We start from the raw sequence: 26,539 nt of genomic DNA on the forward strand, positions 1-26,539 counted from the left end.
TCAAGTACAATAGATTTAGTGGGTACCACAGATTTCTTCATAATTTCTTAATATTTTTAGAATACTTACGATTTCTGTGATGGGTAGGGTCGAAGGCAAGAGCAATAATTTGTTCTGCAGTCAGGTAAACTGGATCTGTGGGTGTGGGAATCAATTTTAAAAAGTTGAAGATATGATGGCTCGAAAAATCACAACCAATCGAACAATTTTACAGCTAAAAATCGTAGCCTCGTCATGATTTGTAAGGGACGGGTAACTATTCACTTAATATATTATATGTGCATGCTAGCATTTCCGAAAAAGATTGAGAGCAGGTAAACTAGTTAAAGGGACGTAACCCGATTGCTGTAATGATCCGTAAAGAATAGCCGCCCCTTGCGATGGAAGCACATGATGTTTTGCGGTATTGGTACAATATGCTGTCACCAAACACCAGGCTAAGAGATCACGGACGTATATTTAGTTCGCGAAGAGATTGACGACAGAGAAACATCCTTTCCAAATAATATGGACGACAAAACAGGATGCAGTGTGCTGCTACGTCGGCTCATTGATCGAGTGTGAAGCAGGTGAACAAAATAAGTATAGGAGTGATGTGAATGTTACTGTATGCTTTGGACAAACGGGAAGAGTATTTTTTTTCCACATTTATATTTGTAACTGTTAAACTACTCATAAAATATGTAACAAAATTTGTTTACTATTTTCAGTTGTTTTCTACCTCAATTGATACATACGAATAAAGACAAACTTGTTATGAAATTCACATGTTCAAAGTCTTTTGATTGTGTTCGTTAAAAATATACGTATGTAAAGGTCGGTGAGAAAGTAGGGGAAAGCCCAAACAATTGCTTTTAAGGGATAGGCTAGATTGGTGCAAGTGGGACTTGTCAGTTAAGTTCCGGTATTGACTAATTATGTATGTACACAACCACCAAGAAAGTTAGCTATAAATAGAACGCGCCATTTGATCTACGTGACACATTTCTGTATCACTGCCGGTAGGTTGAGTGAGTGACCTAATTTGGTTTCTTCGCAGCATAGATATTATACACGGTGCTGAAAGGAAACAGAACACATAGGACGTGTCCAGCCGTGAAAAATATTCAACGGTTCACAACATCCACTCAGTTTTTACTAAATGCTGAAACTGCCAAAAGTACATCAAGGTGAGCTGACAATTTTTATTTTTAAGATAAGAACTAGGTCGATCAAGCGCAACGTTCATGTTCATGCGAGTTTTACCACGGCCGTGTATAGGAAGTGTGATACAAGTTCGTGGTTTTACTATTCACCGGCTTATTTAGAGTTTGATAAATATTTTACGTGTATAAAGTTGTGATTAGTGTCTGTGTGTGTAAAGTTCGATTTCGATTTCCCCATTTTCTTACCCCCTCTACCCCTAGAACGGATGAAAATAAGTCGTCGGTTGCAGACTGATGATGACCTTCACAGGAACAGTAAAAGACATTGCCTTTGGCATTTATGGAAGATTTCCTGAATACATAATTGAATTGAAAAAAAAAACCAACAACCACAAACACCTTAACGATTCGTGGGCTCCAATAAGGAGATTGGAAGAAATATTTTGTAGCGTGATTTTACCGTGCGTTAGAAGGGATCGAAGAAGTTTGCAAAAAAAAAAAAAAAAACAACTGGGTGAATTAGGTCAACCTATTGTGTATACCATATAGTTTTTACAGCTGGCACGTGTGCGCGTGACACTCACGTACACTCGCATACACAAGTACTTTCCCTCTCACTCGCATGCACAGTTAAACGCCCTCCCTTTGTGACTACATACGTATATAGAGTCTCTAGCTGCTCGGTTGAGTAAAATATAAGGACTGCTATAGCGAGGCAGAACAGAAGAGAGATAACCAGTGGATATGAAATGCATTTTCATGGTTTCTGCCAACGGCGACACATTTCATGTTTGTAGAGAACAGAACAGTTCCTGCCATAATGAAAGATTCGAGCCGCAAATACGGCTCAGGGAAGCCCTCCCAGGTTGACCGAAATCGTAAACATTTCTGCCATTGCGAATACATTGTACGGTATGGTGTTTTCTAGATAGAAAATCAATTGCGTAGTCGCAATTATGTCATCGCTATTTTAAGCTGCAGTGATACCGCATATTGACAGCGGTTAGCGAACTCAGTATCCACCACAGGGATTCGCTTGGTCAGTCCTGACAGATAGCCAGTAAATTGACCATCGGTCGATTCAACCAAAGTCAGAACTCGATTTCATCACCAGTTGCATTATTAGTTACCATTTAGATAATTCCTCTGCCGCTCAAAAGCGGTAAAAGGCAAACCAGAGGTATTGATATTATCACGCAATGTGGAAGGTATACTTAAATATATTTTTTAACCAACAATTATATCTAAAAATGGCTCTTCACACACAAAGCACACAAGCGCGCAGAAGCGATGAAAGCGACAAGGATCGATGTGCGGAGGTCAACCAATTACAACAAAAGGCTAAATTAAAATCCATTTATTCCCTGCTCCTATCATTGCATGGGTTTTGATATGGTCCGCTCTGCTGCGGTCGAATCGACTCTGGCGGTGGTCGAATCGGCAAACAGTCGAATCGAACGGCTCCCGATGAAGTGTTTATGACACGAACATGATTTCCAGCCTGAGGACTAGGCACTGCAGCTTCACAACCACCTCAAGAGGATTGACATGAATAATAATAATAAAAAAAATAAAAAAAAACTCAGTCATGTGCGCATTTGGAAAAGTGGACCACACCTTTTCCAATCCTGACCGCGCACAATCACCGGCGCACAATCACCGGTTGGGTGTGACACTGAGTGGTGTGACAGAGAGAAAGAAGAAAACGGACCCGTCAACACCCACTAAAGCTATTAAGGGCCGGGGGCCGTCGACCTACGCGTGAGAGTTCTCGACCCAGGATTTAAAGGGGCTGTAAATATTGTAAATGTTGACCGAGCAAATTATAATGAATATTCTGGTTCACTTGAGCAGCACATACTAAATTATCTGATACATGTACTTTATGAACTCTCACCCCAGCTATATCTAATGCCGATGTTCATTTATACCGAAAGATTTCCATCGAATCAAGCTGTTTTATCCCCGCCTCCATGGACGAGACTGGCCGTGTGAAAACACCAGCTACAGCCTGCAGATCAGAAATGATAGAGTTTCTTTCAGACATAACCTGTGCCCCACTGCCCCAGTTCCATTGTCGAAGGCGGAAGAAGCAGACGAGATGATCTTCTCACGTTACCAAAAAAAAAAAAAAAATCTTCGGAGATTCGGTATACAACAGCTAATACTTCACCACCCATGCAGTGAGGATCAGGTGACCCGAGGTTTTTCCCCCCTGCATGACGCACCTGTTTATTGGGTCAGCTACTTAGCCGCGATTAAGCATTAGTTTCTCGTATGCATTTCTTTCAGAGTTCGTGTTATCTTTTCGTCCTCGTGTCTTTTTCTTTATCTTGTCAGTCCCATCCATTCCTGTTCCCCCTACTGCCCCATAAACCCTTGTTAAATTTGAAGTGGTTGGAAAGGACCAGACATGCCCATGGAAATATGTATTCTGTTTTTTTCGATCTTTTTTTCCTGGTGAGCACCATGAAATTTGAAGAGGATGCAAGCGCAGGTTCATGTTAATGAATTTCTATTTAAGGCAGCGACCTATCGGTGACGGAGTAAACATGTTATAAACTGGTTTCTATCTACCTGCGCCAGGTGGCCTGAACTCTCCTTGCTTTGCTTCACCTGCTTATTATTGACCTTCGCGTCATAAAAGTACACGGATACTAGAGAGTCTGCTGTGGGCTGGCCTTAGAAAAATAAAAAGACATTGAAAGAAATAAAAAAAAAAAAACAACCCCCAACTGTCGTCCAGAGCTGTCGTGCGGTGATAATCATTCAAGTATTCAGCAGGAAAACAAACATGTTTTTGACGCGGTGCATAGATTTATGGCTGACCTCTCTCGCCTCGGCGCCAGTGCGATAGGATTTTCATTCACGCACACCCACGCGCACGCACGCACACACACACACATACCGACATATACACACCGCGCGTACACGTGCAAACGCGCTCCTCGTTGATGATAAACTGATAAACTGGGCTTCGACTGTTGTTTTCAGCCAGGTGTAATTAATGAGAGTCAGGTCGAGTATATATTAGAAAGCCGAGAGGAGAACAACAGGTTGGGGGGGGGGGGGAGGGAGGCTGGAGATTTTCAACAGTTTTGCACATATTGTTGTATTATGTCCCTTGCAGTGTTTATGAAGAAAAATGTAGCCTCTTTACCTCAGAAAAAAAAAGAAAAAGAAAAAAAGAAAGTGTTTGCTCAGCAGAGAAGCTCACTTTGCCAGCGACTTACTCTGGGTATCGTGGTAGTCTACAGTCATCTCTATTTTTAATCTGTTTATTGTCTGGGGAAGGAAAAAAAAAAAAAAAGCACTTGGTCGTCGTGACCTCGCGATTCTGACTTGTGTCGAGTTCGAATCGTGATACTTTCTTTCACAAGCTCGTAAACAACATCTCCCGTCCACCGCACGCAAACAAGGCGACACACGGTACTTCCTTCTGGATTCATTTTGATGCCGTCCCATTTCCCATCACCGATCAAGTTTGAAGATTCTTTCTCTTTTTTTTTCTTTTCTTTTTTTGGTTTTATTTTTAACATGGGAATGACTTCATCCAGGCCAAGTGTTGTTTGATCTTGAGGAAGAAGTATCTGAAGATGAGATGAAGAAGGGGGCGTGGGTGGGGACAAAACAGCAACAGTGACTGTTAACATTATCTCACTTGTCAACTGCGTAGTTTCAGGTATCTACCCTTCAGGTAAAGAATCATCGATCCTTACTCATACTGCGGGGGTTTGTATTTTTTTCTTCTCTCTGTTATCTCACAAACGTATAGGCCCTCGGCTCAAATGTCTTCCCCGGAAAACGATAGCCGTGTAGAAGACTCAGAAAATTGAATTCTCCTGGATGGTAGGAGATATAAGTCACGGTCAATCGCGTGCGACATTATTTCACTCATATAAATATTTGCCAATGGATGAATTAAGATCGTGTCGTCCCATTTTGAAGTTGTTTGTTTACAGTTAACTGCAAGTCTCATTATACCCGTTTTTTTTTTTTTAGGCCGAGGGTGAGTAAGGGTAGGGAATTGGTGGGTGCGAGGATGAGAAACGTTTAGTGTGTTTCCGACGCTCGCCACACAAACAGATCGAGAGCCGCTGGAAAACACCTTGACCTTGACTACGTCAGCACGCGGCGGGAGGGGTGCGGCGGTTGGGGTGAGTGCACATGCCCGCATGTGTTTACGACGACTGTTCGGCAGCTGTGCGCATGCGGATGGCCTAACTGCACCTATCGTTGAAGTGGGAGGTTGGGGTGCCCAGTGTGGGGAGACAGGGTAGCCGGAGTTAAAAACAGCAAAGATAGAGCCGCGCCGCCAGTACTTGTGGCGACCTTTCTGCCTGGCTTCTTTGCACTCAGGCCCATGGCGGAACTTGCCCTTGAACCGTGTGGGAGACTCGTGAGGGAGAGCCGCTAGTTGGCAAGAAACTGCAGATTTTCTGGGGCAACTGCTGAGTCTGGCACCTCCTGTCGCAGGTCCCCACCCTGACCCCTCTCTACCCCACCGGCTGCCAGTGACAAACAAGGACGCGGCGGGTGCTCGCGGAAACATGCCCGTCACCAAAACCCATCCCAGCGTTTAGCTCGACACGCATGCGCCTTGAAGAACATTAAAAAAAAAAAAAATGTTGTCCCTCCTTCATTCAGCATCTCAATGGCTTCTTGCTTTATTGCTTGTACATTATTATAGACGTGTGTTCTTTTCTTTTTCTGTCTCTCTCTCTCCTCCCCCCCCCCAACCATTCTCTTTAATGTTTTGGAAGAGTCAGAGCTAAACAGGAACACATCACATTGTTTGTGGCGGTTGTTTATCTGTGAGAGAAGTAGCTGATGGGAAGGTCATATGCATTATTTTTGTTATCATGCATGCAGTCACGTAAACACACACAAACACCCGTATCTCACACACGCACAGATTGGTTGCTTGTGTTTTACTCGTACTAGCGACCGAGGCAGCATCTTGTCGAGGGAGGAAGGGAGAACATAAAATGCATTTGTCTTGTGACAGGCGCTGTGGCTGGGAGCTTGGCACCCTTTTCTCCTATTGTCAGCAAGGCAGCATGTGTTGCTTTGTATTTTGTTAATACATTTTTTTTTTTTTTTTTGGTGCGGCACATTTCCTGTAGAATTCATCAGCCATGCCGTGGCTTTGAGGAGAGACCATGAGAGTCACGTGCTTACTGCGCGGCGAGGTGCGTTTCTTTCCGCGTCCACTGTAAATTATTCTTTTAATTGTGTAAGAACACAAAAAATGTAGACATGTCTCAAAGTTCCGATTAACGACCGTTAATTTCGGTAAATGCCATGCATTTGGGTCAAACGGTTATGGCGACATGGGCTGGCATTTACAGCTCCCTAATGTGGAACTCGTTGTTAGTTGCGAGTTGTTGTATTGTGTGTGATGGGCCAGCTGTCACTGTTAATCAAGTTTCAGTTTTGTTGTTGTTTTTAAAAGAGGAAGTTTTTTTTTTTTTTAGGATTTGACTGCCCAGTTGTTTACTGGGATTATGCTGGAATCCAGTGGAAGGTCGTCCAGAAAGCTTCCACGTGCGATGATATCATCGCTCCAAATCGTGACTAGACGTCTCAGCACCTCATTTCCCTACTTTGCCCTTTCCATTTTATTTTTAAGGAGTTTTTTTTTTTTCTTAGATGTGTGCCTTTTAAATGCCAACAAAACTGTGCAGACGAGCAATGAAAGATGGCAGTGTTCCATTCACCTCAGGGAGAAGTCGGGCGACGTCCTACATTCATCTGTCTGACAACTGACAAAACCGTTTGTCGAGACACAAATCATCCTATTATTTTTTTTATCCTTTTATTTCCAAGATAATGGAGAGCTCAAGAATCTCATGAGTGATGCTTCGTTGTGTCCCTAACAGCTTATAACCTTTTAGTCTGAATAGTACGAGTAATAATAGTATCTGTAACGCTTTTTAACGGTTTACAAAAATACATACTTTCCATTTTTCAAAGCTCGTATAGGTGAATGTCACGCTGGTCGCATCAAGCACAATGTCAGTGAAGAAAATGAATGGAGCAGGAAGCAGGATTGCAGACAGATATTGGAGGGTTAGTCTTGTTGACTCCAAAATCAGCAGCAATGGGAGTGGGAGGTGAGGGCTGTAGCAAGGAAAAAGATTTATACAGTGATACCTCGGTTCTCGAACGCCTTGACTTTCGACCAAATCGGTATTCGACCAGGAAATTCGAGAAAATTTTGTCTTGGAATCCGAACAAATATTTGGAACTCGAACATCCGAACGTCCGAGATGAGCCGAGTTGAGCCGAATGGCGTTCATTTGGCCCAGCGCGCCTTGCTTGCGTCATCAGTGTGAGTGCAGAGAGAGAGAGTCACGTTTTGTGGAGAGAGTCACGAAATGTATGCAAAATGGACAGAAATCGCAAATTTTGTTGAACAACATCACCCTGATAAAGTGGTAGCAAATAGAGCAGTTAACATTTTTAATGACAATGTTATGTCCACTTTCCGCAAAATTTTGCAAAGGAGAAAAAAACAGCAAACAATTGACAAATTCTTCCGTAAAGAAATCAGACAAGCAACTGCAGAGCAAGATTCTGATTCTCCTCAGCAAAAGATACAGAGAACAGAAACACCCGAAGAGCAGTTACCCTCTGTTTTTATTGAAGAAGACTCCAATTCAAAACAATAACCATCCCCCTTCCCTCCTCCCTCCACATTCATTCCCTCCTGCCATAAAGTTTGGTACAGGTACAGTAAATGAAACACAATTTACTGTACTGTACTGTACAGTACATTTTATTTATTTTTTTTTTTTTTTTTTTTTTTTTTTTTTTGAATAAATACACTTTTATTTCTTGTTTGTTGTTGAGACTCATGTTTTTCTACATATTATATACAAATCAGGCCAGTAAATAGGCATTTTCTGGGGCTTGGAACGAATTAATCCAGTTTCCATTATTTCCTATGGGTTTTATTGCTTCGGTTCTCGAACAATTTGGTTCTCGACCGTCCTCCCGGAACGAATTATGTTCGAGAACCGAGGTATCACTGTATTGACAAAGTTTTGTTTTTTTAATGCGGAAGTCACTTATTCGACATGTTAAGAAGACCAAAGTTTAATTCCCGGAGGTGTGGGTGGTAGTGACTCTAGTTTTTTTTTTTCCCAGCTGTCGTCGAGGTCGTCGACTTGAAATCTTCCGTTGTTCTCATGCTTTGCACGGGACATGTCCGGTCGTCTTTTATGTGTAAATGGCGCACAGTCGGTCGTTGCCCCAGCTGTGGTTTGCACCCATTCACCTTAAGACGTTCGTGCGAGGACAATTACTATTGAGGATTGAATGGTGCTGGTCCTCTTTTGTCATTGTAAAAACCGCTGAGTTGATCGTCACCACCGGCGCCATTTTATTGTTTTTTAAATTAGGTTTTGCGGATGCTTAGTGATCCAAATGAAGAATAATTATCCTGTGAACTTTTGCAGCGTGCAAAGCCAGACTGTCCGCGCCTTACAAACAAAACTCAATGGCACAAACTCTGCGGTTCTTTCAGTGGAGTTAATGGAATGTCAAGGTTGGTCTTCATAGACCAGGGGGATGAGTCACAGTCCAGACCTACAGGCCGTTAAGTGCTTTCGGCGAAAGCAGAATAAATCAATAATCAGGAAAGGTGATCAAGTTCCCAGGAGAACTGTTATTCACATGATGGTCAAGTGGATAAAAATTACATTAACATGTTAAAGAACATGGTCTATCCCAGTGACGACTTGTACACACGAAAAGAACTGTCAGGGTGTTGGCTAGAGAAGACTGGCCTCGATTAGAAACTCTAATTAAATTCCTTGAGTGAAAAACATGTTTAAGGCCATAGGTAATAAATACTAGTACTAGGAGACAAGCATTGCACATGATCATGGTGCAACGGTGAGATCTCGTCTCGGGTACGCTGTTTTTGTTTTTGTTTTTTTCTTTCATGTGACATCTGTTTACAGGGCTGGCTGCATTGCCGTGATAGCTTTAGTTCTTGGCTGAGCGTAAAAACCGATTCCCCGCCCTCCGCCTACCCATCCCGCGAAATCAGTTCAGGCCGCGTGTAAACAGTCCGCCCACGAACTTCTATTACTGGACGATTTTTTTCCAGTTAACTATTAAAACGAGGCATGCTACTACAAAGCTTCCGGTTTAGTCACATTCTTTGTTTAGGCTCGCCGAGACTAACAACGGAGAACTTCGCAAGAGGCTAAGCTTTGGTCTTGGCAGACAGACAGCAATCCACCTAGACACGTCCATGGTCCACCATTATTTCCGAGACGCCATCAAGAAGTGCAGGTCCATACACTGCTTCTAAAATCATAACAAATCAACCCAGAAAAATAAAAATACAGAGAAGTGGTCTCCTCGCTGTAAAACAGGGACATAGTCGCTTTCTCCAACTTATGACTGATATTTTTTTTATCATTAGATCATCCTTATAGTTATATTTAGAAAAGATTTGATATCCAGATGTTAGAATTCTAATTCTAGCCACCACCCCACTCTTCCAACACACACCATAGAACCCAGTCTTGTGAGGGAATTTCATGTCGGAAGAATTACTGCAATCGAAAGGATATGTGACAAAGCGAGTTTTGTTTAAAGAACTCAAGTTTTCAATAAGGTCTTTTTTTTTTTACCCCCCTCGTTGTCTTTAGACCCGGGCCATGGACCGCATCCGGGTTTTTTGAATGTGTCGGCGCTCTCTAGATTGCGACCGTTGACCTGTTGTTCGTCTCTCGGGACTGGACGTGTCGCTGGTGTTGTTCAGTCACCATGTCGCAAGAGCGACTCTTTCCAGGATTGCGGCATCGTCATTGTCACGTGTCAAGTAGTTCATGCACGCACGTGTCCTCACGAGTCATCTTTGAGTGCACCGAGGTGAGCGTAGTGTGAATGGAAGCAGATTTGATTTCGAGGTCCAGCGGGGGATGCTTCCTTCATCTAATGTGACTCACCAAAAACTGAGCGGAAGTTCAAACATAATAACGCAGTTTAAAAAAGTTAGGTTCTAATTTTAACCGATAGAAAGAAAACAATGGCCTTTCGCCTGATTAATTACAAGCAGCCGTACACGGCTGATACTCCCCTCGATTCAATCTTCTTAGCTTCGCCCTTTTTGGGCTCTTCTGTTCAAGCACCTGATTTCAATAGCTCAGAATGTCGGCAGTTTTATCGCCCACTCCACAGAAATCACAGATGCACCTGCTGTTTAAGAGAAGTCGCGAAGAAAGTCGAAAAATACTTCATAATCCTCGATAAAGCCAAGAATCAAATTTAGTAAGGTCTCACCGCACTTTCATCCTAAGTAAATCCTTCATGAGGTCCACGCTGCTCAGCGAATTCACCTTTTTTAGCAGTGTACTAACAATAGTTTAATCTTCAACAATAAGCAGACAACATTATATTATCCGCCTAACCCTCCATTGCTTCAAAACAAAGCAAAAAACCCCGAACAAACAATATCTACAAAGCTGAAATAATAAAATTCTGTATGTACCGCAAGTGGGCAAGAAAAATCACGTGACTTGAGGAGCAATACAAACGTCATGACACTTATTTCCAGAGCCTCGCCCAGCATTGCTACCGCAGGGAAGGCCGAAGGCGCTTTGCTGGCTACTTCCCAACTTCTATATCAAATTTGAGCTTATATTTGAAGTCTGCGACAGATGTATACGCTTGCCTAATTTGCATACTGGTCGCGGTAACCGTAGACTGATGTCATGGTTGCCTAATTTGCGTTTTGGTTGAGTAACACGTACTAGACTCACGTGGCTATATAATTTACAAACTGGTTGAGTTAACACTGGACTGGGGACGTGGCTCAGATTTCCCACTTGTTTGTGAAATTTTTCATCGTTGATTACAAGGGCAAAACAAGCGGATATTTTATAAACAGGGTTAGGGGTTAGACCTGTTTACAGAGAAGATTATATTTTGCCTGTAAAAAAAAAAAAGAACAATAATGATACATATTAAGGTGAACTAGACGAAAGAGGATGTGGATGATGGTTGAGAAACGTGGGTAGAGGTGGCACCGACATTTTTTTTTTCTTTAATTGCAGTGGCTAATATCTGTCAGGGTTTTAATGTTACCAAACGACTTATAGTTAAGCTTATCGCTGTAATAATCGGAGATAACTGTAAAAGTATGTAGCTGCCATATTGATGGGCGGGTGACCTGTGCACGATTATGCTGCACCCCTGCACAGTATGGCTGGGACTGAGTGCTCCTGTGCCATTTTTAGCGCCTGTGCTCTGGTGTACGTGCAGCGTGTGCAGTATGTGGGCCATAGGCGGTGCAAGAGGACATGCTCGTAGGCCCACAATTTCCCAGTGTTGCTGAATGACACACCCGCAGCTGAGCAGGCAAGCAAAGGCCAGGCATGTAACTACGTCTGTTTTCAGCTTTTATTCTCTATAACAAATGTTTTTATTTTATTTTTTTAATAATTATTATTTTTAATATATTTAGCACGCGCTTGGGATTTGACGATCGAGCGTGATCACATGGCGATGACAAGTTTTCTTCAGTCTGTCGTGGTATTGAAGATGTCTGCGATCGAGTGAGAAGAAAAATGTTAATTGTCTAGCCGATAGAGTCGATTGTCAGCTTAGTTTAACAGTCGATAGCCGGGCAAGACGAATAAACTGGAAATTGCGCGACACGTTTGACAACGTTTGGACGTTTGTTTCTTGACCCTTGACACTGAGGTCAGGGTCGTCAAGGGAAAGAACTCGGAGCGACTCTCCACATCTATCATAACAAGTTGGCAGTGGCAGGTGAACCGGCACAGATCGCCAGCCTTTTTTTGCTGTGTAGGGTACGTCGTATGGCCCATGGCGTGAAAGGTCAGTGTCTCTTTCGGTGGCTGCTGCCTTTTTGAATCGTTGGTTTCGTCTCGACAGGTGTTTTTGAACAGACAACTCCAGCGATGAGAAGGAGAACTGGGTTTCTAGGCCAGAGCTGTTTACTCGATGTGCTGTGCACAAGCATTGCAGCGAGTAGACAGCAGCGATCTCACGAGATGTTTTTCCACCCGACAGCCAATGTCATGTATCAGATTATGTATCGCTCGCTTTTGATCTACCGGTGTTCCGTGTAACGCTTTCCTAAACAAGAACCACAGATAAGTAGGAGTTCAGTTCCGAAGGTAAGAGCGACTAAATAAATTTTAAAAAGTGAAAATAAATTTTAAAAATGATTTTTCGTAAAAATTTCATTTTAGTAACGGTCAAGCTTCTTCCCGTGTGTCTTTGGGTGCGCGCTTGTGGGTGTGGGCGCGCGCATGTGCATGCGGTTTCAGTATGACGTCTGCACACTCAGGATTTTTTTAATTGTGTATATATAAAACATCATTTGCATTTCGGATTAAAGAATTGATTTTTTCCCCTCCATTTAGAAATAATCTTAAAAAAAAAACAACAACAGAATTTCGCGTACTGAACCTAAGAAGAACAATTCCTGCTAAGGTTATTTATTTAATGTTAATAAGAACTATACTGGAAACTGTTCACAAATGAAATTGTTGCTGTTAGACCTCTCTTAGGAGGAGTTACTTAAGCATGAAAAAAGAATGTTGAAGACATTGCTGTCTAAATATAGTAATTTGTAATTATTAATCATAATGTAGCATTGGACACTGTCTTGATTGTTCTTTTTGTCACTGCCTTTAGAATTTAGGCACCTGCTAAACTATAGCAAGGTTTTAAAATCTGCAGGTTATCAGTATTATGAGCAGTCACTTTTGTGATGCCATCTGTTATAATAATTTTTATCTGGGTTTACAGTATTAGGTATTGGGCATACTCAAGATTGGTGAGTAGGTTGCTATTGTCCGCAGTCTGCTTTGTGATACTGCCAGATATTACCTGTGATGTTCCTAGTCATGTCTTTCTACTAGTGCAGTTTCTTTGATGTACTGCTTATTGCATGGTGATCATTCGTTTTCAAATATTACCTGTGGATTTTACAGCGGTAAGGCATTAATTATGCTGATGCATACTGTTCCAACAGTATGTTGTCTCAACTTATATTTTCTGTTTTCCGTGTGCTGTCACTGGTATCATTATCAGTCATGTTTATATGAACTAAAGTTCCTTGTTTTCACCACGTGAAACCTACCATGTTTTTTTTTTAAAAAACTATTATTACTTGGGGTTGTGTAAATGTGTGATATCATGTCTATTCTTATCACTAGTTTGTGAAGTAACAATATAGTTTTATATCTGGAAGTTGTAAGTTCAGTGAGAATTATGCCACCTAGATGGAACCTTGTTTGAATGGTGGGTGTGCTGCTTTTGTGTTCTTTCATGGTAAACTGTGCCACCAAAGCCTGATGTCTGCCTTAAAAATGCATGAAATTCGCAAATGAATCATTTCAAAATGCTTTTTTGGCAACCTAATAAGTTTTTGGGGTATCCTAGTAGGATGGCTAAACATGACAGTTGGAAATATCTTGCCATTTTATGCTGTATTTATGTGTGATGCTTCATGTCACTTTTGAAATTTTTTTTTCCAATATTTGTTGTTACTGCTTTATTCTTTTGTGGATTATAAGCCTGTTGCCTGTGAATTTAAAGATGAGTTTCTTATTTTTTAATCATGGGAAAGAAATCTAGAGCACTTAATTCTTAAATATGCATTTTTATCAAGTGGTCTATTTTTTTAAAAAAAAGTCTGTGGTAAGTGATTTTTCATTTGCAGTACCACGTTAACTGAAATCTGAAGCAGCATAATTAAGAAATTTCCTGGAAGTTTTTTACAAATGAAAATTAGATGCATTTTTGAAGGAATGCAAAAAGTGCAGCACAAAATATATGAATCTGCAGACTTTACATGGTTTTGTGGTTCAGATTACAGGCAAAAACAGTATTTTTATGTCGTAGAGATGAGCACCTGTGATTCATCAGAAGTGAAAAGAATGTATGTGCATGTATTCTGGAGTTGTCAGTTGGTCGTGAGTCTATCAGGAGACTGGTGTAAAGAGTTCTGTCACACTAGCTAACAAGGTTTCAGCAGCTTTAACTCTAGCCCAACTGTGCCAGCTAGGTTTTGAGAAGGTCATACTTGTCTTAAACTTTATTTGCACTAAGTCATCTCGTGGAGCTTCCATGTGTCATGAGTGCTACTTGTGGGATTTTGTTAGAGAACATGCCTCCATTCATTTTCAAACATATGAATCTTTAGATACAGTGTGACCAGTATCATTGGGTGTGAACCTGTCTTTAAAAGAATATTGCAGGATAAACCTAACTCCTTGGTCTGCATGCCTCTTTTTGCTTTAATCGTTATGTACTTGCAGACAGAGTCGAAAGTCCTTCCCTAGGAAAAATTAGAGCTGTACAAGTTTAATCTAAATGAACAGCCATGTATACATGTTTTTGTGAGTGAGAGTAACTGAAAGATTCAAATTCTGCTTCTATGCTTTCCTTGTAGTTGGGCATGTAAAATCTTTGCTTAAACTCTTCAGAATGTATAGTATTAGGTGTCCATTTTAATTTATGGATAAATGTGGGCTTAGGTTGACAAACTTTTAGGTATGCTGATGATACTGAATAATATACATTTAAGTGACATCATTATTCAGGTTACCTTACAGCTCTATATTAAAGCACACAGGGCTTTCTGTACCTGTTCTGTGTAAAAGTCACCATACAGGAAAAGAAACGTTGCCAGTTTTTTCAATTAAGTGCAGTAAAAAGTGGAATGTTAAGCCATTGTCACAATTACATATGCTATAATAAGGTAAATCCGCTGATGGAGGGTATAAGCCAACACAGAAAACATTGCTTGTTGTACCTAGCAATGCACTGGCTATTGCATGACTACAATATCATCAGGCGGCACCAGAATTTGCATTACATAATGCATTAGACAGTTTCTTACAAAAAAGATAACTCCACCAGGTGACCCTGACAAGTTAACCTTTTGGCTGGTAAAAGAAGTGTCAGAGGAAAGTGATGAACAAGAATAACTGTCCCTGAAATAAGTGAGGAGAACAACTTGCAATTTCTGTTTAACAGAAGGCTAACCAAAAAAAAAAACCCCCAAAAAGCAACAAAAATCGTGATAAAATAGACAAAACCGAGTTGTCGAGCTTGCAGGAGATTGCTTCCTGTTACATCTCGTCATTTCCATTACTGACACAAGAGATGCAAAAATTTAATGGAGTAAGGTAATATTTTGTCAGATGATGCTTTAATGCTGCTGATATGATTTCCTGATTCAGGAAACTTTTTTTTGTAAGTTACCAAGTCATAGTGTGATTGAACATCCTGATAATGGATCACTCATTTAAAAAAACTAAATCGTGAAATATAGCATTTCTATAAATTACGTAGCCTTTTTTAATAGCAGAGATGGTATAGTCGATGGATTCAAATGTTGGGGAGAGGTGGGTAAAACTGTCGGGGGTTTAGCCTTCCATCCTCTGCCATAAATGTATTAGATCTTATCGACCAGTAGTAGAAAAGATTATGCATCAATGTATGGTTATTAATATTATCATGACCTTTAGTTTTAGATGTCTTGTTTTTATGTATGACATTTAAAGTCATGAGGAAATATCAGCTGTTACAAAATGTCTTACATTATAAGACATCTTACCTAAACTCTTTTACATTTTTCCTGTTCCAAAATTTTTCAGACCCACGTAGCAAATTTCCTTTGATTTATTTCACTGATGCAGGCTTCCAGCATGTTATCAGTCTGTTGTGGTCGGCAAACACACACCGCATTTTGAAATGGTTTTGTTAGTTGAATCTGTTTCCAAGTTTCACACAGGGCCAGATAATTGAAAGATACGCTTCAGTGTGGTGTTGAGATCAGTACAATGATTAGCAATGAACATTCAGAGAAATTTTTAAACTGTATCTTGCTACTGTTCAGTTGCAACTTTTTCTACATTTTGTAAAATGATTTCTGCTTCTTTCTTGATGACTGCTCAGATGCACAGTCAAGATGACTCTGCATTGAGGATATGGATGTTAAGTTGAAAAGTTGATTTTTGAAGATAGAAGCGGGAATGAAAGGGTAAGGTCCATATGTGATGCATGGATTGCTTGCCTAGGAACTTGCTGAAGCATGTCAACACTGAAAAAATTCCTTATTTTTCACTCTGTTGTTCATCACAAATGACATCAAACTGGTTCCAGAAGAAAATATGGAGTGGACCTTCGGGGTCAGATGATGGTGTTTGGGGGGCTTTGTACAGCTGGCAGTCAGAAAGAATATCTTCATGAATGTGAGAGGTTTTTTGGTTGTCATTTTGTCTAGGTGGCATACATTTTAGTAACGTCCTCTTGTGCCCTTGATATATGGTGCAGCAGCTTGAGCAAGGAGGAGACAGTCAAAACTGTGATGTCTCTTTTCTTATAGTTATTGATCACAGATACATTATGTAAAGGAAGGCATAGACGCATAAATAAAGTTATAATCGTCAGTTCTGAAATGTCATTAATAACATTAAAGACCCATTTACCATTAAGGACATCTTAGTGTTGGCGTTGGGCCTTTATTAAATAGTTGCAAGTACCCTGCAAAGATTTCTGCATTAAGTGAAAGGAGGTCTCTTGCGATGTTGAAGGATAAAAAAAAAAAATGAAATGCTTAGTGTAATTGGTTTGTAGTCAAAGGTCTGCCTAGCTACTAAAAGCAGTGGCAAAAAACTGGGACAGCATTCATTGTCTCATCTGTCAGCAAAATGTGCTTGTTTCCCCCTCCCTGAGCATGTGGTTGCTTGATAAAGGACTGGGTGGTAGATCTATTTAATAGAGATGACAGTGGAGATTAAAGCAGCTAGTGGGATTTTTTTTTCTTTTTATTCCTATCAGGAAGAAACAACTTGTATGCTTAAAGAAGGCATGTAAAGTGTGTGAACCTTGTGCATATGTAGGTGGAGAATGTCCATCATTCAAACGTGCATTGTTTTGTGTCACATTTTTAAACATGTTGTACCAACTGGTCGTAGCTGGGCTCACCTCCGTAATCCTGTCTGCCCCATTCCTTAGCAGTTGCAATCATTTTGCATTGTCGGCAAGAAAAATCATTTTTTGTACATCCTGGCACTCTTGTTTTTTTTTTTTTGGTTATTGTTGTGCGGAAGGGGAGGAAAAGGGTAGTAACTCTGGTTTCTGGTTTTAGTAATAATAATTATTTCATAAAGTGCATGTTTAAATAAAATGTTTCTTTTCAGTGCTGACAATATTATTTTTTTATAGACCCACTGAAGACCAGGGTGATCAAAATAGAAAAAGAAATTCATATAAGAAATGCTTTTTTAAGTGGAGTATTCCTCGGGCTTCGAGATTGATAAAGATAACATCCTTTGCCCCTGCCTGCCTATCCAGCTCACTTCTTATCCACACACTACCTCATTCTCCTCACTCTTACTTTGATCGCCTCGGGCTTTTTTCCAACATTTGATATGCTTTTCTTTTTCTTGTCCTCTTACGTGAAGTGAATTGCCACTCCATGTTCGCCAGAAGCCTGCTTTTCTTTCAAAATCTCTCATAAAACTTACCTTTTTCTCCTTCCATTGTTTGCCTGTGAATTGTTGTAGCTAGAATGTGTACTTTATAAATACCTTACAATTATTGATTAAAATGAGTTCTCGTTATCATAGTTATGGTTTGTATGCTTTTTTTAATGTATTTTGTTTTCTTGGTTATAATTTGTATTCTGAAATAAATTTCCTAAAATTGCTTTTAAATATGAACATAACTAAGCATTCTGTTCTTCTTCCCAGCACTTCATAAAGTGAAGGAGACATGCAGATGCACAAAAGCTGTAGAACTGTGTCACCTTTGTGTCTAGTGGTGTGTGCAAAGAGCAGACTGCTAGTTTGTGCTGCCTATGTGAACGGGTGCAGGTCAAGTCAACCGTTTACCAGTTCGACTGCCATGCACGAGTCATTTTGACCACGTTGCTGTGATGGAAATGGGGAAAAAAGTGTTAATGATGATGATTAAGACCTGGGCACCAGTGGCTTATAGATCCTTGAATCTATGCTGTATATACTTATATGAAACACAGTGGTTACATCAAAAAAATCAAAATATCAGAGGACTGTAATTTGACACACATGCACACAGTTTTGGAGAGGTAGACGTAACACAATAAGATGGAAAGAGATAGGCATAAAGTTTACTTGGTTCCTCTCTTTCACGAGATTCTCAGCTGATGAGATTGTTATCAGTGCAGCCTGAACTATGATGTGACTATAAAAACTTCAGAATATTAACATGCTTAAGCAGACCCACTCAAGCATGATGTCTACATCAGATTGTTCACAAACACCATGCTTATCTCCAGTTGCAAAATGACAGGTTAAGATATAATATGCAAATAGGAGATCCACTCCAACAGTAAAAGTTTTTGAAGTATGTTTAAAGTCTTTAAAATAATCAACAAATTTAATGGGTTAAATTACATGCAGATGAAAGCTTAGTTCAAATAGGATCTTTTTTCGCAATTGTACCTGAAGCCTAAATATAAAGACATTAAATAAAATGAAACTTTCAGTTTAAAAGACCAGCACGCATATTTTTTCGCATTCAAAGGAGAGAGAGACCTGCATGTCAACCAATGATGGCAAAAAAGGTCCCCAGGGTAGCTACTTGAAGTTGCACCCAGCTATTCTTCTTCTTGTTCCTAGTCGCCCCGGTAGAGCATAGGGCCGCAACTTGCACACAGCTATAATGCTTTTTTAAAAAAAAGTAACGTTAAAATTTTTTTTGGGTCAAGTTGCAAAGGTGATGACTATGACTCAGATAGCAGGTGGCAGTGGTTGAATTGGCAAATGGTTGAACCACTCACCCATCCCCACAGCTCCTCGCTTTTTTTCCTTGCAATCAGTGAAACTAGTGTTATAAAATTTAACAAGACTGGTGTCATTATTTTAGAAACATTAATGATCAAGTCTTATCTTTTTCAGTATCATGTGAAGAACCAGCAAGTTGGAAGTCTCATGGTGTAGCATGGACAAGCTGATTCAGGCTCGAGTTCAGAGAAAATTGTCGTCTTCAGACGCAAGAGCAAAATGTAAATGATGGTCCTTCACAGTGCCAGTGGTGATCGTTATCACATAGATATGAGTCCATCAAAAGGATTTGTGGCAACAGACAGGTAGAAAAACACTGAAAATTCCTAGAATCCAGTTGCTTCATTGCTTGTTGGTGCGAGCAGCAGCTATTTATGGTGAAGAGAACATGCATAGGGATTTTTCATGGCTCATCAGTACAAAGAGTGCTTTGAACGTACTGTGTCAGGGTTGTCTGTCCAAAACAAGGAACAGATAGCTTGTTTTGGGGAGAATGCAAGCATTTTGAATTTCACATCGGAAAGGAATATCTTCTCTGCCAATAACTGGCAGAAAAAGCTATTGGAAGATAAATCAAATGGTGTATTAAGCAGCTTCATGCCAGGATGCACAAATGATTGCCATGAAGACAATTTTTTATTGTGTGATCCTGTGAAGGGCTTTAGAGATGCCACAAGGTTAGATGTAGACTGTAGACACAAGTGTTCACAGTCACCTCCCTCACTTGACTCGTATCGTTCCCAGCAAAGTGATGTATACCTGACTTCTGCAAATGGCCTTCTAGAGACTGACGACAAGCCAGCTTTCAGTTCGGTGACTTCAAATCAGAGTGCAAAATCGCTGAGTAGAGTGGACAATCTCCCTCTCAGGAAAGTTATGTCATTGAGGTTTGCTGCCATGGTTACGAAGTCAGAGTGTGAGATGTCACCTCCATCATTTTCATCTCTTAGTTGGTCAGAAAAGTACAGTCCAGACTCTGCTAATAGTCTGCCTGATACTGCTGTGCGCAATACCTCAAATTTTTGTCCTGCTCCATACAGCAGCAGTGACATGTCTAGCAAGAACTCCTGCAAAGAATTACATTTCTCAGCTCAGCCAGCAACAGAAACTGTGGACTTGTCCTTAGGGTCTGGGCATAAGCAGAATTCACATTCTCTTCATTTGACAACAGATGTTTCCCCTCTCTCAGGTTACAGTGATGAATATTTTGACAGCTGCGTAGAGAAGGATCAGAGAAAAATAAGCTTAATTTCAGAGAATGATGAAGAACTCAGTGAATCACCTCCCAAGCGTTCCAGGTCCAAAGCAGATGAGCAAGCAGTGAGTACTTCTAATTCTTCTGGAAGTGGAATTGCAGGCCACGCAAGTCGCAGGGGCAAAAGGGCAGAGAAGCCTGCTCAGAGGAATCGGAAAGGAACTGAGTGCTCATCCAAAGTAGGCGCAGGCGATAAAGATGCCGATGAAAAACCTCACACCACTTGTCGGCTAGATTTGCCCTCACAGATGGACAATGGCTTCTGTCAGGTGTGCGGAGACATTGCTGCTGGTTTCTATTGTGGTGCCTTTATTTGTGAAGCTTGCAAGGTAAGTCGGGCACTGTTTTTCTTCCTTAAACATATTTTAGAGGTGTATAACAGTGATTGATCTGGTCAGGCGATCACTTTCTGTGCTTTATAAACTTGGGAATGACAAAAGTTGCCGAGTCTGAAGTCTGACCAGGTAAAGATAAAGTGCTAAAGGTATTTCAAGCTTACAGTAAGATTGCTTGTGGAAAAAATCTATTTGGCCAAGTTCATAACCTATGATGGCAATGGGTGGGTATACTACCCTTTCAGCATCGTAATCTTTTAGGAAGTCAAGGAAATGATGAATGATGCTGAGGTGTCGCAGCTGTGTGGCGGTGAATAGTTTAAATCAAAGTTTTTTACAGACAAGGAGCTCAGAACAGTTGTATGGGATTAATTGAGAAAACATAAGTATTCATATTAAATGCCAGAAGTTGCAGAAACACCCTGAGACCCAAAGGGACATAGTGGGGTAAGAGTAGGGTGAAAGAGGACAGCACACACACATGCGCACATGCTTACACATGCTCACACACAAAGAGGAAAACAAATGTAGACATATGTAGCAAAGAGTCACTACATGGTGTAGCAAACAGGATTTGAGACCAACAAAGATGGTATTTAGTGAATCATTCTAGGAAGTGAGAAAATGCCTTTGAAAATGAAATTGAAGGTTTTATGAAGAAACTCAAAATGAAATGTTAATTGCTTTGAGGATGGGATACTTCGACACCTATTTTGGAAAGTTTTTTAAACTATGGCAATGAAAGCCTTGTTTATACAAATTTATTCATGTAATTGAAAATAGCTCAACAGTTTGTTAAATTTAAAGACAACATATGTCATTACATAAGTACATTGATGGATAAGCTACTCCCTTGCTCTGTAAAAATCACAGGTATTTAGCACAGTTTAACATTTGTGGTGTGTATGATGGGTCTAAAAATGATGAAATTCTAGAGGTGTTAAAAAGCTGTTAATTTTTAACAGAATATAAAGAACAGTTACTTCTATCCAAAAATCCAGAATCTGATCAGTTTTGTGTCATATGATGTATGGCAGATATCCATATACCTAATGATCTAAGAGCTTTTGTGAATGAAAACATTATTTTCAGCAAGCTTTTATGAACTGAAGCATAATTCAATCCATTGCAAGTGTAGTGGTCAGTGGGACATAAGAGGCAAGGAAGTTGAAAAGGGCCATCAGGTTTGGGTACCTAGATTAAACTGAACTTTGTAGAAGATTAATGCAAGAACATTCTGTTGAAAATTGTAGGTCACCGTGAGGAGGATTATATAATAAGAGTGCTTTAAATTCTTTGTCTAGGATGGAATTAAAGGAGATGCAATCTTGTCAATGAAGGAAAAGCTTTGTTTCACATCAGGACTGATATATAGATTTATGTGGGTCCGCCTTTTGGGAAAAAATAGAATTGCTGACATTTTTCAGCAACTGGTAACATAGAAAATGTTTTGCTTTGCACAGCAGACATTTCAGCAGTCAAAAAAATCAGCTTTGTAATTCACAAAATTTCCAAAAGAATACTTGAAATATGCCTGTTTTATTCAAAAGTTAAGAATAGTAACTTGTAGAAATTTCTAGGAACGTCTAAAAATATGTGTATGCTGATCAACATTCATTTTCCGGGCTATGTCTGGATAATACGCAACTGGATATTGAAGAAATCTTGAGAAATGCAATCTTCTAATTACTGTTCAACTTTCAGATGTGCATCGTATTTTGTCACTTTGAAGACCATTCTCTTTTGTTGACAATGCTGAATATTTGCTCCATAATTTAAAAAAAACAACCCACTATTCTGTACACTGTAAAGGTAGAAAGTGAATACTAACTTTGAATGAACAGCTATTGCATGGTTAGTGTTATTCAAGATACATTTGTGTAGATTGTATTTACAAATGCATTTGTCATACTCGAAGAGGGGAAGAGAGGATCTAATGAAACTGAATCTGAGAGTATGGTTTTAAAATAAAGTTTGACTATCCTTGCACTAGAACAAAAGTTAAGGTGTTATCGTTTGTCACATTTTCTTTTTCAAAGACGACAAACAATTTTTTAGGCAATATTTTGAATGTGCATAACAAATTGCGCACCATGATCTACTAGATGGCCAGTTAGCTGGGATCAAACCACATGATAAAACATACCAGTTAATGAGGAAAATATGGTAATTTAAATGACACCAGGTATTGAGAGAAATTATCAGGATAATTACATAATAAGCAAAAGGGAAGTTAGGTGAAAGAAAACACTGTGTATGCAAGCAAAGCCATTTGAAAGGAGGGATCCCAGTGCTGCTATATTCTTGCATGTGTCAAGAGTTGTTGCTACTGAAAAGGATTTATGCTGGACTACAGGTAGACAAAGGAGGGCACAAATCAATAATTATCAATAGTGAGGGAAACCTTCCACACAGGAAAGGATTAAAAATGAGATGTTGTCTAGTGTAGCATATGGCAGGCCGTGATTGTACTCTGGGAATTAAAAAAAAAAAAATAATAATAATACAGCTTTTCACGGCACATCAATTTTAGAGGACTTGTCAGTTAATAAATTGTCCTGTTATGAAAATCATCAGAGACCGGAAAAAATTATGATAAAAGCATAAGTTTAGTATATACTGTACTCTTACCATGTAATGGATCATTTTTCTTATGTTTGACATATTTTTGTGTTTCCTTTTTTTGTGTAATCTTGGCTTGTGAATGACATATTGTGGCATCTTTGTTTCAGAAATTTTTTATCAGAGCCTCCAAACAAGAAAAGCACAAGTTTGTTTGTTTGCGGCAAGGTTTGTGTAAAATTACGAAGGAGAGTCGAGTGCAGTGCCAGTTCTGCCGATACCAAAAATGCCTAGACCTGCAGATGTACTACCCAGGTGAGAGACGAGTACCATGGCTTGCATACTTTTTTGCATGATGGTGTAAAGGCTAACCCATGTGCAAAATTATTTTCAAGTAAAAGATTTAGAAAATGCCAATTCCCCATGAAAACTTCAGTTCTATTCACGAGATACAAGGACATTGCAGTACCTGGAGTTTGGAAAGAGCTCAAGAACTTGTATCCCTTGATGTTACATATGTAAGCTTGCTGAACAGATCAGGTAATGCCTTAGCATATGTTCAAAGCTCTCACATTGGCCATGGACTTCGGTGACACCAGAAGAATAAATTTATGTCAATCCTCAGGTACTTTAGAAAATAGGAGTTAGATACCTTTTAATGATATACATTAACAGCTGTATATTCTAATAATTTGATAGCAGTTTTGACCATAATTTCATGCTTGTAAGCAGACACTTCTTGGTGAATACTGTTTTTTGTACAGATGAACATAGCTGGTGTACATAAAACATTATGTTCCTGTGACAGGTGAGGGAAAGCGGACTGTCAGTGCAGTTGGTATATCAGACATTCCATGTCGTGTGTGTAGTGCACCATCTTCAGGCTTTCATTTTGGAGCTCTTACTTGTGAGGGGTGTAAGGTAAGACCAGTGTATTCTACGTTAGTATTTTAACAGAAGACACTCTTAAAAAGTTTGTGTTCCAGTGGCCTACTTTGTATTCATAAGTTTTCGTAAAGATTGTTCATATTTTGTATAGATTCACAGATTGACATCACTGGTTTGTTTTGGATTAAAACTGTCATTGTTTTAAAAATGTTTTAAATAGCAATACATTTTTCTTGTCCTTTGCAAAGGGATTCTTCCGGCGTATGGTCAAGGAAAGAGAGCCAGGAAGCTACCGATGTTCTGCTGGTGGAACGTGCGAGATAAGTGCACAGACCCGCAACATGTGCAAAGCATGCCGGTACCAAAAGTGTGTTGACATTGGCATGTCCGTTGATGGTGAGCCCGTCTTCCATGTATTGAACTATTAATGTAGTTAGGGACAGCTATGATTGGCATATGCTGCCCCAGAGCATGTTTATTTTTCCATTCTAAGATGGTAGTAGTAGCTTCAAATAATAATTAAAAACTACCACAGGGCAAATTATAATATACCTCTCATTCACACATCAAATTTTAACAATTTGGGAGAACACGAGAGAGGGGAAAACCCAGGAAGAAAGGGAGGGGGTTGAATGGCAAAGGACACCACTGCAATTTTTTTTTCTTTCTCTCCCTTCTCCTGAATCATTGTTTCCATTGCTGAACATGAGCTGTCCTGTTAGGGAAGGGACATTAAGAGTACAAGTGTTTCTTGCTGTTCCACTCTTGAATAAGTTTGACCCAAATGATAATCAAATCACAGCTGGAGTAGTTAGCAGCAAGGTAAAGCTGATAAGCCGATATAGCAACTTTTTATATATTTTACCTATGTATTTTTAGGATTCATTTTTTTTCCCCCAGTAGTTTGCTCCTCTTAACTCTTTTTTCAACTACCAGTTGAAATGTGTCACTAGTTCTTTTCCTGTCACTGTTACAGTTTGCTGGAACAATGATAGATTTCTCTAAATTTAAAAGGCTTTTTTTAATTTAAAAATTAACTTTATGTACTAGACTAACTTTATAGAGATTGAATGACATATATGGTACTGTATATGATCAATTCATTTCTGAAAACTCGGAAACAGGTCTTCAAAAAAATGACATCTTTAACCAGATGCAATTACTGAATAGCTCAGTCTCCCATAGTATATATCTAATTACTTTTCATGATTTTTGTGCAGGTAGCCGCATAGGTAGACAGCCAAATGCTGTGAAACATGCCATATCTCTTGAGGTGAAAAGAAAATCTTTAGAGACAGCATCAAATGGTGCAGCATTAAATGGTGCAGCATCTTGTAGTTCACCTCCTAATGGTAACAGCATGCCATCGTCTCAAGCTCCGACATTGTCGAGTAGTCAAACCAATGGTTCACTGATTAAAGAGGAGCCAGTCAGCCCTGAATGTAACATATCATTTAAGGAGGTGGAACTACTTGAGGTAATTTTATTGAGGAAGCAGTGTCCACATTCAGTAATGTTGAGAGGCTTCATCCTTAAGCCACAACCATATATCTCAGAATGTGTGTTTTTTTTTTTAACCCCTTTCCCAATTTCAAATAGACATGTGTTGAGTTTCACATCAGTTTGAAATTCTGTCAGTTATTTGTTCCTTGACCAGTTGTGGGGGCCACATGTTTAGCTTGAGGTAGCTGACAAGGTCTACCACCCATGGTCATGTCTCAGGCAATGGTGAAGTTATGCACACAGCCAGTCAACTCCTTCATGTTTGTAAGCCAGTTCTTGCAGCATTGAGCTCTTTCCAAAGTACTTTAAACGACTGATTGAAAAAGTGTTGTGCTGCATCACACGGCCAAACAAGCTTAATGCTGCTTGACTGTTGCGTGTTTTGTGAATTTGGTGACCATTCTTCAAAAGTCATTAATTTTATTTTCCCTGGAGGAGATCCAGAAAAGTTTCTTCACAAATTTGTTCTTGAATGCTTGGATTCTCCTCTCTGTATCAACAGGCAGAGTCCACATCTCACATCCATAAAATAGGATCAGTACTACAAGGGACTTGTACAGATTGTACTCAACAGTAAACCTGCTGCAATGGCTGTGCCAGACCCCTTCCATTCCTGATGCAGATATGTCATGGAGCTGTCATCTTTGAGAGGGTAGCTCCCAAGTTAACCTTTTTTGAGCTGTACCACATTCGGGGAGATGTCTGCTTTGCCGTAGCCAAACTATGACTTCACTCGTCAGTGCTGGTCTCCATTCCTTATTCGTTAGAGGCGGCCTGGTGGCGCAATGGTCAGCACCTGTCAGCAATACGATGGTTGGCTGTCCTGGGTTTAGCTCTCATCTCAGGCTTGCTCTTCTTTCTCTGCATGTGGCATCTGTTTACAGGGCTGGGTGCCTTGCCATGATATAGCCTTAGCTGCTGGCTCGGTGTAAAACACCAGTCCCCCCATCCCCTCATTATGTGTTAGAACTGTTTGTTGATAAAGTCTCATAGCAGTTGACTGTTGGTGTCTGGCCT

At 40.0% G+C, this 26,539-nt stretch overlaps 1 protein-coding gene across 4 annotated transcripts in view; it reads left to right on the forward strand.

The window, feature by feature from the left end:
- The first annotated feature begins 369 nt into the window (after positions 1-369).
- The window catches only part of LOC112569789, a 29,689-nt gene continuing 3,519 nt past the window's right edge, over positions 370-26,539 (forward strand). Inside the window, exons 1-7 of one of the 4 annotated variants that reach the window (XM_025247698.1) lie at positions 370-569; positions 1,040-1,169; positions 19,094-20,563; positions 23,302-23,446; positions 23,940-24,052; positions 24,268-24,415; positions 25,240-25,496. In XM_025247698.1, the coding sequence (XP_025103483.1) occupies positions 19,385-20,563; positions 23,302-23,446; positions 23,940-24,052; positions 24,268-24,415; positions 25,240-25,496 (1,842 nt within the window). In that variant the 5' untranslated portion in view covers positions 370-569; positions 1,040-1,169; positions 19,094-19,384. Of the gene's footprint in view, positions 570-1,039; positions 1,170-11,840; positions 12,009-12,030; positions 12,311-19,093; positions 20,564-23,301; positions 23,447-23,939; positions 24,053-24,267; positions 24,416-25,239; positions 25,497-26,539 lie in introns of those variants that run through there. The other 3 variants (XM_025247701.1, XM_025247700.1, XM_025247702.1) reach the window with 3 other exon arrangements.

The sequence above is a fragment of the Pomacea canaliculata genome, linkage group LG8 (assembly GCF_003073045.1).
Source record: "Pomacea canaliculata isolate SZHN2017 linkage group LG8, ASM307304v1, whole genome shotgun sequence".
NCBI classification, from domain to species: Eukaryota; Metazoa; Mollusca; class Gastropoda; order Architaenioglossa; family Ampullariidae; genus Pomacea; species Pomacea canaliculata.